Here is a 13,859-nt window from a genome sequence, read left to right on the forward strand (position 1 = left end):
TCTCTTTGAAGCAATTGTGAATGGAAGTTCATTCATGATTTGGCTCTCTGTTTGTCTGTTACTGGTGTATAAGAATGCTTGTGATTTTTGCACATTAATTAAGAATACCTTCACACATCGACAAAACCCACTCCTCTCCCTGATGAGTCATTCCCAACCACAGTGTTCTCCATGGCTGAAGAGGGGCTGTCTTCTCTGTGCTCCCATATCACTTTGTTCATATCTTTAACATCCCTATGATATTGAACTGTCATTGAAATTCAGGTTTTTTAGATGACCCTGAGGCCGTAAATGAGTGATCAATGGTATGTGAGATATGAGTTAAATCAGCATTAATCTCTCAGCCCTCACCCAGTTGCATCCAGAAGTACGTCTGAAATATGCACCATCCACAGGTACTTCCTCTGACCTGGAAGCCTGTGCTCATTATTAATAATTCACAAGACAGTTTAAGGAATTCAATAAAAGGAAAGATAAAGTTATTTGCAGGCTATCTAGCATACAGTAGGTACTCTGTGAAGGCTCATGACAGCTCAGCAACCCTCTGATTCATTAATGATTTTTCTTTGCACTGTTTTCGGGTCCCATGTGATGACTTTCAGGCATACTACATGTGTTTCAAAGTCATATCTCTTTTAATATGGTGACAAATACAGCAAACGATTTCCAAAGAAGATAACGAATTATATTATCACCAGTGGGAAATTTATACTGTGTTATCATTGAAGAACTTCAGAGCAAAGATATTTAAGGGAATTCCTAAACCAGATAGGATGGAACTCAATTTACATACAAACTTGGATATCTCTTCTGTTCAAATTTCCTTCAAAAAGTGTGTTACAATAGAGGTAAAACATCAAGGGAGAAAATACATTTTTACTTTTATCTTAGAAGACTGTAAATTGACTATATTTATCCATCTTAATCTTAAATGTAGGCATTAGGTATTATGAATATTTATTTTTGGTGGTAACTGGTGAATAAACATTCCTTGTTTTAGTGACAATTTACTACACATGCCAAAAGATATCACAGAATTTAGAGCTACAATGTTTAGATAGATGCTGATCAAATATTCTTATTGTACTTATATATGAAGGAAAACTGAGGGTTAGGGAGATGACATATTTCCTTAGATTACATTCAGATTTACTTCTTAGGGATGCTCACACAAGAGACACACACATATTATTTATATTTCTACATACTGAGAATTTTGGTTTTACAGGTCACCATGCAGCATGGTTGAAGAGAATAGTGCTGTTCGCTGAGTAAATATTTTATCAATTTTTTTATTTTAAATTGTTTGTGGAGTTTGAAGACATTAAAATTGTATAGCCACTGCAACCTTCCTTTAATCCCATTTATAGGGGTGGTTTCACTATAAAGTAGATGGATGTACTGTGGTCCCGCATTAACGACATTAAATTGCTGAGCTGCAAAATGAACCTGTTGTGAGATGATATGTGCCTTCTAAGACTAGGAACATTGGGAGCAGCATTATAGGGAGTACACAGCATGTAATTACAGACATTTTACCACAATTTTGCTAAGCAGAACAACTGTATGGAGAATAAAAGGCAATTTATCAGTGAACAAAGACTGTGTGTGTATGTGTATTTACTGTATCTATCTATACAGACAGTATCTGTATATACATATAGGATTATCTACATAAGTATATATGTTTTATATATATATTATACTGCCCCTTGAGTAATAGCCAAGATTTTTGCCTATTGTATACATTTTACATTTTATTCTTTCTCCAGTTTTATTAAGGCATAGTTGACAAATAAATTAGATATTTCAAGGTGTTAAAACATAATGATTTGATATCCATATGCATTGTGAAATTATTACCACAATAAAAGTAACTAATATATCCATCACTATACTGAGTTGTGTGTGTGTGGAGGGGCGGGGGGTAAGGACACTTATGTACTATATGAACACATTTCAAGAAAACAATGCAGTATTATGGGCTATAGCTGTCATGCTGTGTATTAGATCCCCAGAATTTATTCATCTTATAACTAAAAGTTTGTACACTTTGACCAAAAACTCATTTTCCACACCCCCAGCCCTGGCAACCACTGTTCTATTCTCCACTTTTAGGAGTTCAGCCTTTTTTTTTTTTTTTTTTTTTTTTGAGATTTTACTTATAAGTGAAATAATACTTGTCTTTCTTTTTCTGCCTTATTTCACCCAGTATATGTCCTCTAGATTAATCAATCTTGTCATGAATGGCAGGAGATTTTTTTCTTTTTAATGGCTGAATAATCATCTGTGTGTGTGTGTGTGTGTGTGTGTGTGTATACACATATATACACATAACATTATCTTTATCTGCTGGCAAATAGGTTGTTTTTAATACCTTGGCTATGGTGAATAATTCTGCAATGAATATGGCAGTGCAGATATCTCTTCAACATGCTAATCTCATTTTATTTAAATTTATGCCTATAAGTGAGATTGCTGGATTATTATGGTTGTTCTATTGTTATGTTTTTGAGGAACCTCCACACTGCTTTACTTAATGGCTGTCCCAATTTATATTTCCACCATCAATGTACAAGAGTTCCTTTTTGTCTACACCATTACCAACATATTATCTCTTGTGTTTTAATTATAACCATTCTAACAGGTGTGAGGTGATATCTCATTGTGGTTTTGATTTGCATTTCTCTGCTAGTTAATGATATTGAGTACCTTTTAAAATGTTTATTAGCCATTAATGTCTTTTTTGAAAAAATGTCTGTTTAGACCCCTCGCCAATTTATTAATCAAGGTGTTTGTAATTTTGCTATCGAGTTCTGTGAGTTTCTTATATATTTTGGATATTGACCCTTTATCAGACATATGGTTTGCAAATATTTTCTCCCATTTCATAGGTTTCCTTTTCATTTTGCCGATTGTTTCCTTTGCTGTGCATAAGCTTGTTAATTTGATAAACCTGTTTATGTTTTATTTTGTTGCCTGCATTTTCAGTGTCATATCCAAAGAAATTATTGCTATCATGGCCAATATGTTGCCAATGGTCAATTTTCCTTAAACTTTTGTCTTGGAGCTTTATAGGTTCACATCCTACATTTAAGAATCCATTCCAAGTTAATATTTATATGGTATAAAATAAGGGTCCAATTGTATTCTCTTATATGTGGATATCTGATTTTTCCAATAACATTTATTGAAGAGACAGTCCTTTCCCCACTGTGTATTCTTGGCACCTTCATCAAATATTAGTTTGTCATATGTCTGTGGTTTTATTTCTGAGCTCTTTTCTGTCTATGTGTCAATTTTTATTCTGGTACCATATTGTTTCGATTATTATAGCCTTGTAATATAGCTTGAAATCATGCCCCCAGCTTTGTTCTTTTCTCTCAAGATTGCTTTGGCTATTCGGGGCTTTTTTATGGTTCCATATAAATTTTAGATTTTTTTTTTTTTCTGTTTCTGTTAAAAAAAAAAAAAAAGCCGTTGGAATTCTATGGAATTCTGGTAGAGATTCCTTTGACTCTGAAAGCCTTTGAAAAGGGCCATTGGAATTTTGGTAGAGATTCCTTTGAATCTGTAGGTCATTTAAAATGCAAGCATTTTAGGAATATCAGTTTTTCCATGGGCAGGCACTCACTGAACATCTTTCCATTTATTTGTGTTTTCTTCAATTATTTCATCAACGTCTTATAGTTTCAGTGTAGTCTTATAGTTTCCATTGTACAGATCTTTCACCTTCTTCATTAAATTTATATCTAAGTATTTAACATTTTGATATTGTAAATGTTAATTTTTAAAATTTCTTCTTTAAGATGGGGTCTCACTCTGTCAGCAAAGCAAGCTGGAATGCAGTGGTGTAATCACTGCTAACTGCAGCCTTGACTTCCCAGGCTCAGGTGATCCTCCCAAATCAATCTCCTGAGTAGCTGGGACTATATGCATGTGCCACCATGCCATGCAATTTTTTTTTGATTGTTTGTAGAGACTGGTTTTGCCTTGTTGCCCACCGTTTTAATATTCTTTTTTCAAATAGTTTGTTATATTAGTGTATAGATTTTTTTTATCATGACACTTTAAATTTGTTTATTAGTTTTAAGTTTTTTGGTGGAGTCTTTAGGGTTTTCCATATATTAGATATTGTCAGCTGTAAACAGAAACAATTTACTTCTTCATTTTTTTATTTGGAAGCCTTTTATTTATTTTTTCTTGCCTTATTTCTCCAGTGAGAACTTCTAGTACTATGCTGGATAGAAGTGATGAGAGTGGGAGCCCTTGTCTTGTTTCTGATCTTAGGGGAAAATCTTTCAGCTTTTCACTGTTGAGTATGATGTTAGCTATGGGCTTATTGTATATGGCTTTTATTATATACTGGTACATTTCCTCTATACCTAATTTGCTGAGAGTTTTTATCATGAAATGATGTTAAATTTTGTCAAGAGCTTTTTCTGCATCTATTCAGATCATTACATAACTTTCATCCTTCATTCTTTTATTTTGGTGTATCACTTTTTTTTTTTTAACTTTAAGACAGGGTCTCACTCTGTCACCTGGGAGTGCAGTGGCACAATAGGCTCACTGCAACCTCAATATTCTCAATCAGTCCTCCCATCTCAGCCTCCCCAGTAGCTGGGAGTAGAGGTGTACACCATTATGCTTAGCTAATTTTTGTATTTTTAGTACAGATGGTGTCTTGCCCCAGCTAGTCTTGTCCAGGCTAGTCTTGAACTCCTGGGCTCTAGTGATCTGCCCACTTGGGCCTCCCAAAGTGTTTTGATTACAGGCATGAGCCACTGCACCCAGCCATGTGTGACATTTATTGATTTGCATTCATTGAAACATCCTTGCATCCCAGGGATAAATTTCATTTGATCATGGTGTATGATCCTTTTACTGTGCCATTGCATTTGGTTTGCTAGCATTTTGTTGAAGACTTTTTGCATCTATGTTCATCAGGAATAGTGGCCTGTAATTTTCTTGTAGAATCCTTGTCTGGCTTTGGTGTGAGTGATGCTGGCCTGTAAAATGAGGCGTACGTATTATCTCCTCTTCAGTTTTTTGGAAGAGTTTGAGAAATATTGGTGTTAAATCTTGGTACACAATGAAGCTATCTTGTAATGGGATTTTCTTTGTTGAGAGATAATTGATGACTACTTCCATATTGTTATTCATTATTGGTCTGCTCAGATTTTCTCTTTCTTTATGATTCAGTATCGGTAGGTTGTGTGTTCTAGTAATTTATCCATTTCTTCCAGGTTATTCAATTTGATGGCATGTAATTATTCTTAGCAGTCTCTTAAGATCCTTTGTAGTTTTGTGCTGCCAGTTGTAATGTTGCTCCTCCATTTTAATTTTATTTATTTGATCCATTTCCCTTATTTTCCTTGTGAGTCCAGCTAAGAGTTTGACAATTTTGTTTATATTTTCCAAAAAAAACCCCTCTTAGTTTCATCTATCTTTTCCATTGTCATTGTAGTCTCTATTTCATTTATTCCTTCTGTAATCTTTATTATTTCCTTAGTTCTGCTGACTTTGGGCTTAGTTTGTTTTGTTTTTTATCTAGTTCCGTGAAGTAAAAAATTAGGTTGTTTATTTGAGACCTTTTTTTAAATGTGGTTATTTATTACTGTATCCCTCTTAGAAGTGCTTTTGCTATATCCCAGAAGTTTTGGTATATTGTGTTTCTATTTTCGTTTGTCTCTAAATATTTATTTATTTCACCTTTGACCCATTGGTTCTTCAGGAGTGTGTTGTTTTATTTCCACATATTTGTGGATGTTCTAAAATTCTTCCTGTTATTGATTTCTACTTCCAATATTGTGGTCAGAAGAGACACTTGATATGATTTCAATGTTTAAATTTGTTAAGATGTGTTTTGTGGCTTGAAGACTTTTCCACAATGGACTCTACAGGAATACATATTCTGTTGCTGTGGGGTAGAATGTTGTGCCATTTTAAAATATTTTAAGCAATATGATTATTAAATAACAGAATGTTGGAAAATTTAAGAGAATATGAATGAATATATTAACCTATTACTGAAGATTAATAACATTATGGTGATATTCTTTTCAAGTCTTTTTCTATATATAACTTTTTGTTTTTACATAGTCACCTTATAACCTCAAGTAACCTCAAACATGAGGTTACTTCCTAATTTTTATTTTGTACATCAGAAACATTTTCTATATTTTTATTTAGTCTCTAAATGCATTGATTTTAATGGTCACAGGTTAGTGCATCGAAGTCATAGAACATAATTTTCAACCCATAGTTCTATATTTAATCATGTATGCTTTTCCAATTTTTTTGTAGTAAATAATGAAACAGTGCCAATCTTAACACTTTTTAGTATTTAAATTATATGTTTGCGAGGGTTGCCATAACATAATATCAAAAATTGAGTGACTTAGAATAGCAGAAATTTTTTCTCAGAGTTCTGGAGGTGGATGTCAACTATCAAGGTGTTGGCAGGGCCATACTCCCTCTGAAGGAACTAGGGGAGAATCTGTTGCGAACTCTCCCCAAGTTTCTGAGAGTTGCTTGGCTTGTGGAAGCATCACTAATCTTTATTGTGTGTGCATCTATCTCCAGATTTCCCCCTTATTATTATTTTTTTTTTTTTGAGACGGAGTCTTGCTCTGTCACCAGGCTGGAGTACAGTGGCGCAATCTCGTTTCACTGCAACCTCTGCCTCCCAGGCTCAAGCGATTCTCATGCCTCAGCCTCCCAAATAGCTGGGATTACAGGCATGCACCACTACGCCCAGCTAATTTTTGTATTTTTAGTAGAGACAGGTTTTCACCATGTCAGCCAGGCTGGTCTCAAACTCTTGACCTCATGATCTGCCCGCCTCACCCTCCCAAAGTGCTGGGATTACAGGTGTGAGCTACCACGTCTGGCCCAAATTTCCCCTTTTTATAAGAACACCAGTTGTATTGGATTGTGAGTCCACCCTACTCTATTATGACCTGTTTTAACTAGTTCCATCTGCAGTGATTCTATTTTTAAACAAGGCCATATTGTGAAGTACTGGACGGTAGGACTTGAACATTTAAATTGGGAGAGGTGGAACACAATTCAACCCATAACAAAAATAATTTCCTTATCACCAGTTTCCAAAACTGGAATTTTCCTGTCAAAACAGCCTATTGATAGACATGTTTTGGAAGTTTTTTAAAAAACTTATATTATTACAATTTTCATGCTCATCAACTACACATGATAGTGTTTGATTAATAATATTCTCAACAGCCTTGGAAATTATTTTAATATTATTAAAATCAATATCTTTAATCTTTGTTAATTTTGTAATCATTAGTTGTTGTTTTAGTAAAATAGATAATTTGTATGCATATTTACCATCGTTGCATCTTGTCAATTATCTATTAAGTCTAAATTTAAAAATCTCATTCAATAGGTTTATTAAATATTCCTTTCTCTTTTTACTTGTCTTTCTTCCTTTAATTATTCTATATTTAAATATTTAATGCATGTGGAACTTGGTGGCATATGTATGAGATGAGGATACAAATGAATATTATAGATACTTAACCTATTGTCTAAGCACCATTTACTGACTAGTGCTTCTCTTTGTCTTTAATAAAAAATGTTTTCTTAGTCATTAAGTTCTTGAGTATAAGGGTTTCTTAATTATATTTTGTGTTTCACTTTTAATCTATTATTTTGCCAGGACTATACTGTTTTAGCTGTTACAAATTATTAATATTTTTATAGATTTATCTTATAATGCTTCTTTTACAAAATCTTAGGTATTTTTACTTGTTTATTAGTCTAGTTACACTTAAAATTGGTAAAATTTCAAGTTACAGCAATCTGCTATTAGGATTTTGACTGTCAAATCTGCAAATCTGTTAGATTATAATTCTTCATCACTATATAGAAAAATGAAATAGTATTTTCCTTTATTCAGATTTTTAGATATTCCATGAAGTGGTGTAGCTTATTGAAATTGTCCATTCCAATATTTAAGAAATGGTTATTGGTCATCTTCTATATTTCAGGAATGTGGTAAAAGTTAAAAAAGAAAAAAGAAAGAGATTAAAAAACAGACTACCATCAAGGATCTCAAATTCTGAAAGGATTGTAGATAAGGAAACTGGCAAAGGATGAAGATTAGCAAAGAGGAATGCACAGTGCACAATATTGAACACAGGACGACAGCAGGGAGAACTGTCACAAGTTTCTAGAAGAGGGGTTGTGCTTCAGCTGAGTTTGGGGCATGACAGGCAGTTAACTCGATGAGGATGGAGAACAGTTGTTTCACAGACAGGAAACAGCAATGCAAAGGCACATAGATTTCAAAGAACATGGCACAGAAACGGAACTTCAAGAATGTAATTGTGACTGAAGTTTACTATGTGAATGAGATATAATGAGTGATGAGACTGCATTTCACATGGATTTTATGTTCTTTCTTGAGGGCACTGTGTCATTGGTGGGTTTTAAGAAGGAGAGTGACATAATTTTATCTTTTTTAGAAAGATTTCAGGGAAGAATACAGCAGGGAGACAAGAAAGCAGTCAAAGTGAACAAAAAAGTGTTCACTGGCAATAAATATGTGTTCAATGAATGAATGAAACATTGAAAGAATCGATGTATTACCAGATTTGATGGCTGAAAAGTAATTGATGACCTTGTTAAGATTACCTTTATTTAGTAGGATGGTTGAGATGGAAGACAGATATCAACGGGAGATAATGAATACAAAGTACTCATTCAAAATATTGCATATTTGAAATCAGATCTTATTTCATTGTTTTCCAAACTAGTTGCTAGTATATAGGAAATAACATTATTATTTTGCTTACGATTGACTATATAGTTACTCTGTTGACTCTTTTGATTAATAGTTTTCCATGTGATTTTGTATGTTTTGATTACTAGATATAAAATTATAATTCTTGTAAAAACAACTTTCTATTTTGGCTTCTAATATTTACATAGTTTATTTTCATTAGTTTTAATATATTGGCCGGAATTTTCAGAAATAAATGAAAATGATGCTTTTGGACAATTTTGTTTGCTTTTAATGATGATGGAAATGCTACTATTTCAGACATAAATTGCTGACTGTAATAGTAAGACTTTTTTTAACATATTAAACTTAAAGAAGACCCATTACAATCCTATTTTAAGGAGGTTTTGAATGACTAGAAGGTTTTGATTTTTTATCAAATTACTTTTGCTCCCTATGAAAATTAAGATATGTATTTTCTGGCCAGTTGATATATCATATTAGTCATTCCATTATATTTATTTATGTATTTATTTATTTATTTTCTGAGACGGAGTCTCGCTCTGTCACCCAGGCTGGAGTGCAGTGGCCAATCTCGGCTCACTGCAAGCTCCGCCTCCCGGGTTCATGCCATTCTCCTGCCTCAGCCTCCCGAGGAGCTGGGATTACAGGCACCCACCACCACGCCCGGCTAATTTTTTGTATTTTTAGTAGAGACGGAGTGTCACCGTGTTAGCCAGGATGGTCTCCATCTCCTGACCTCGTGATCCGCCCACCTCAGCCTCCCAAAGTGTTAGGATTACAGGCGTGAGCCACCGCGCCTGGCCGGTCATTCCAGTATTTTAAATAATATTTCGGGTACAATTTTCTTGAATATAGTATATTATTCTTCTGCAATAATGCTAAATGTTATTTCCTTTATTTTATATAGTATTTTAAAATGATTATGGCCATAAATTTGTCTTTTATTACTTTACAATACATTTTACCCTATTTTGCATTTGAAGATACAACCCTGAGATACTGTAAAATCTGCACCAAAATATTTACTTATGATAGTTAAGCAGTCTATACTTAATGAGTCAAGAAAAGTAATGCATTTCAGATTTTCATCAGTAAGGGTCATCATTGAGCTACATGACCTTGGACAAATTTTAATCTTTCCAGTGCTCATTTATATAAAGAAGGAGTTTGAACTAAATAAGCTCCAGGGTCACTCCAACTCTAGCATTTTGCCAACTTGTATCCATAGAGAAGTTTCTCCAGTTTTATGCTAATAAGCAAAGATGAATTAATGAGTTTCAGAGCAATAGTACTATGTGAGGTAATGATAGACCATATCCTATGACCAGGCAAATTTAAACATGTGTTTAAAAAATGATGACGCAGTAGTCCATTCTCCATCTCCTTGGACCCGTGAGCAGTTGGACCTGGAAAATGTTGGCCCTATGATTTATCTTAAATTGCAGCTGAAGGCTATAGACCAAGCCCCCTTCACTGTTTTGTTCAGCTCATCTGAAACATTAGATGTAAAAAGCACCAGATGGGAGATCAGGAGCCCTGGATTTGTGTCTCTCTTCTGCCATTTACTAGCTTTGTGATCTTAATCAAGTCACTTAACCTCTTTAGGCATCAGTTTTCTTATTTGTAAGATGGACTCAACTTAATCTTTTAGCTCGTAAACTCTATGAGATGAGAAGCCATAAATAAATAATCTCTTAATAAAACAATTTTAATCTACATAGTCATCTGAGGTTTACTTTCTCAAATATTGATCTCAATTGATTCTATCAATAATATTGCAAGTCAATTAGTCAAAGTATTGGTGATCGTATTTCAGAGTTGGATCTAGGCTGTTGACTCCAAAGAGTTTGGTAGCTTACCCAATGTGTCTAGTAAGTGGCAGAGCTTCAATTGGAGCCCAGGACTTCTGATTCTTCAACTGTGTTCTTTTCTTAATATGACACATTGTCTTTCATTAAATCCTGTAATCATTTTTATACTTTTCAAGCATTCTATTACATTTCCCCGCTCTTTAAATTATGAGAACCCACTATCTTTGTTCCCTTGGTGCTCAACCTTGAAACTGTTTGTTTATAATTTTAAACAATGTAACATATTAACACTCTGTTCATGTATGTGTTTGAACGATTTCTTGAAAAGTACTCCATCTAACATTTATCCCTTCTTTTCCTGATTCTCTTTCAGATAGCAGTTCTGTGGATGAAAAGGTTTTAAATCATACTTATTCTTCCCTCCTGAGGGATCTTGTCTTTTGTACATGTTTGTTTGTGACATATTAGACCTGTTTGATTCCTCTGTTTTAGTTTTGAAATGTGCATGTTATCCCAGCTTTCCATTATTTGGTTGTCCTTTAAGTGTGCCCCTGATAATGTTGCATTTATGGAGAGGTCACACCTTGCCAGTTGCGCTTACCTTAGCTATACTTGCCAACCTAGGGGTCTGCTACGGTCAAACACAGCATCTTTTCTTCAGTCTGGCTAAACATGACCTTTCTGACTGATTCATGATCTTTATTGCACATATCAAGTTTTAAGGGCAAACAGCATTTGGAATATGACATATTTTCCTGGACTCTGCCAGTGCATTTGTTTAAATGCTGACAGCTAATTTCAAAACGTGTACTCATAAAAACATAGCAGCTTTGACTTGGAGCTGACCCTGCTTAGCATCTGTCATACTAGGTGTTACGTGTGTAGTGCAGTTGACCTGTGTCCCGATCTCATGTACGTAAAACTGTGGTATGCTAAAAGCCTGTTTGTTTTGTTTTTCTCTCACTCTTCATTTAAGGCTCGAATAGTAAGCGGCAATGATTTGGATGCTTGCAAATTCTCTGCACTCCAGGTGTGTGGTGGGTAAGTATCTTCATATCTTTGTAATTTATTCCATTCATCAATGGCCCTTGGCTGTGCTCTCAACTTATATGCTTTGAATGCAGGATGCTGCATGATTAACTAGGCTCATTGTTACTTTATTTCACAATAAAGTCAACATTACAGTGTTTTCTTAAAAAAAGTTAACTCTAAAATGATTCTAAAAATACGAATATGTGTATAATTATATATATATGTGTCAAAATCACCTAACCAGTTTAACTGTTAACATTAACATGACATACCCAAATACAACCACATACTTTTACATGATTGAATTCATATTGATACAATTAATGCTCTCTTTCCATTTGCTTGTTTTCATAATTATATATGTGCATGAACTTTTTCATATCAATAACTCAATGAATGTAATCTATACTATTCTTTTTCACAGTTGCATAGTATTACATTTAACATAAGTATCAAAGTATTTAAAATGTAATCACAAAAATCATGTATGAAATTTATTTTCTGTGTAAAACATTCAAGCAGTCTCGTCTTTAATGGTAAAAGTTACACACTGGCATCAGTGTGGCATGAATGTTCATAGGCATTTTGCTGCATGTTTGCAATACATATCTATGTTGATATAAAATAAGTAGTTTTGCATGGTGATATTTTTTGCATTTTAACATAAAACAGTCCACTCCGTGTAAATAAATAAGCATGAATTTAATGCTGACTTCGTATCTATGCTGTTATAATTGTTCTATACATAATGACTCACTTAATCTTTACAATGGCCATAAGAGGTAAGTACTATTTTGACTCTCATTTTAAAAATGAGGAAACCAATCCACAAAGCACTTATGAAATGTTTCCTTAAGACAGCTAGCGAGTGGCAAAATCAGTATTCAAGCTCAGTTAATCTAATTCCAGAGCCTATAATCTCAATTGAAATGCCTCATTGCCTCTGCAGCTTGCTGTTCTCTTTTTTTCCATTTAATAACAAATGCCTTGCAAAATTATCTACTTTATTATTTTGAAGTGGTGCAAATATTTGAAAACATTCATACAACATGTTTTATTCTTCTGTTGGTGGGTTTTCAAAATTATTTTGAATTCATAATTGTAAATTATGACATAATTGTAGATACTACGGTAAATATAATAGATTTTAAAAGTGTAATTTGTGGATCAATGCTTATACACAGTTTTTATATTCATATATACTTCTTTATATATGAATATATAGACATATCTATATAATTGATTATATATCTGTCTATATAGATTTTTTTTTTAATTGAGACGAGGTTTTGTCATGTTATTCAGGCTGGTCTTGAACTCCTGAGCTCAGGTGATCCACCCACCTTGGCCTCCCAAAGTGCTGGGATTACATGCATGAGCCACCGTCCCTGGCCAATAATTTAAATCTATATACATATATATGTATATTAGATGTTTTATGCTGAAATTTGAATACACTGATGTACAGTATAAATAGAAGCAAAATTTAGAGCCATGTTTTAGTTTTTTTATCTAAGCAAAAATTTCACAGTTCTGTTTTATAATACACTCAGTTTTTCAAAATAATTTTATTGTTAAATACATCCACATGCTCCTACTTATTTCAAATAAAATATTTGTAAGATTTAAAGTGTTAAATTTAAAACTCCTACAAATTAATATATATGTATCATTTTTATTTTGATTTTTCCAAATAGAAGTGATTAAGATGTTATTTCTGTTACATCTTTAACTTCAATGTCCTTGAAATAAACATGTGAAGAATTGCTCTCATTCATATTCTAATGTTAAAGTAATTTAAATAAGTTATAAAACCAGTTGTGGTAAAAGATCACTATGAATTATTCAAAGAAATTAAGGTAGTAAATAAACTACTGTCTCTACTACAACACCACGAATACTGCGTCTTTAGGTTTACCAGCAATAATAATCTGACAACTAAATAAAATGTTTGTCTTAGGAAATAATTAAGTTGAATTCTAATTTAATTATGAAAAATGTTGGTACATAGTGTCACGCACCTGGAGGTTTATCTGAGTTTATGATGTTATAGATTCTGCACCTCCTCCTCACCTACAGCATCTATCACTTTGTAAAAGTTTGATTTGCTAACTCTGTCTAAATATGGACTTAATCCTTGTCAGAACGAGAGTTAATCTACATCCATGCTTTTGTTAAGCACATGCAGTATAAATGTCTGGCTAAAATAGTTTCTCTTTACATTTCGAATAGATCTTTCC

At 33.4% G+C, this 13,859-nt stretch overlaps 1 protein-coding gene across 1 annotated transcript in view; it reads left to right on the forward strand.

Annotated features, from left to right (window-relative positions):
* UNC13C (unc-13 homolog C (C. elegans)) overlaps positions 1-13,859 on the forward strand; it is a 690,296-nt gene that overhangs the window by 132,283 nt on the left and 544,154 nt on the right. The window contains exons 2-3 of the mRNA XM_011986478.1: positions 10,961-10,983; positions 11,564-11,628. Of these exons, the coding sequence (XP_011841868.1) occupies positions 10,961-10,983; positions 11,564-11,628 (88 nt within the window). The remainder of the gene's footprint in view (positions 1-10,960; positions 10,984-11,563; positions 11,629-13,859) is intronic.

The sequence above is a fragment of the Mandrillus leucophaeus genome, unplaced genomic scaffold (assembly GCF_000951045.1).
Source record: "Mandrillus leucophaeus isolate KB7577 unplaced genomic scaffold, Mleu.le_1.0 Scaffold108, whole genome shotgun sequence".
NCBI lineage: Eukaryota > Metazoa > Chordata > Mammalia > Primates > Cercopithecidae > Mandrillus > Mandrillus leucophaeus.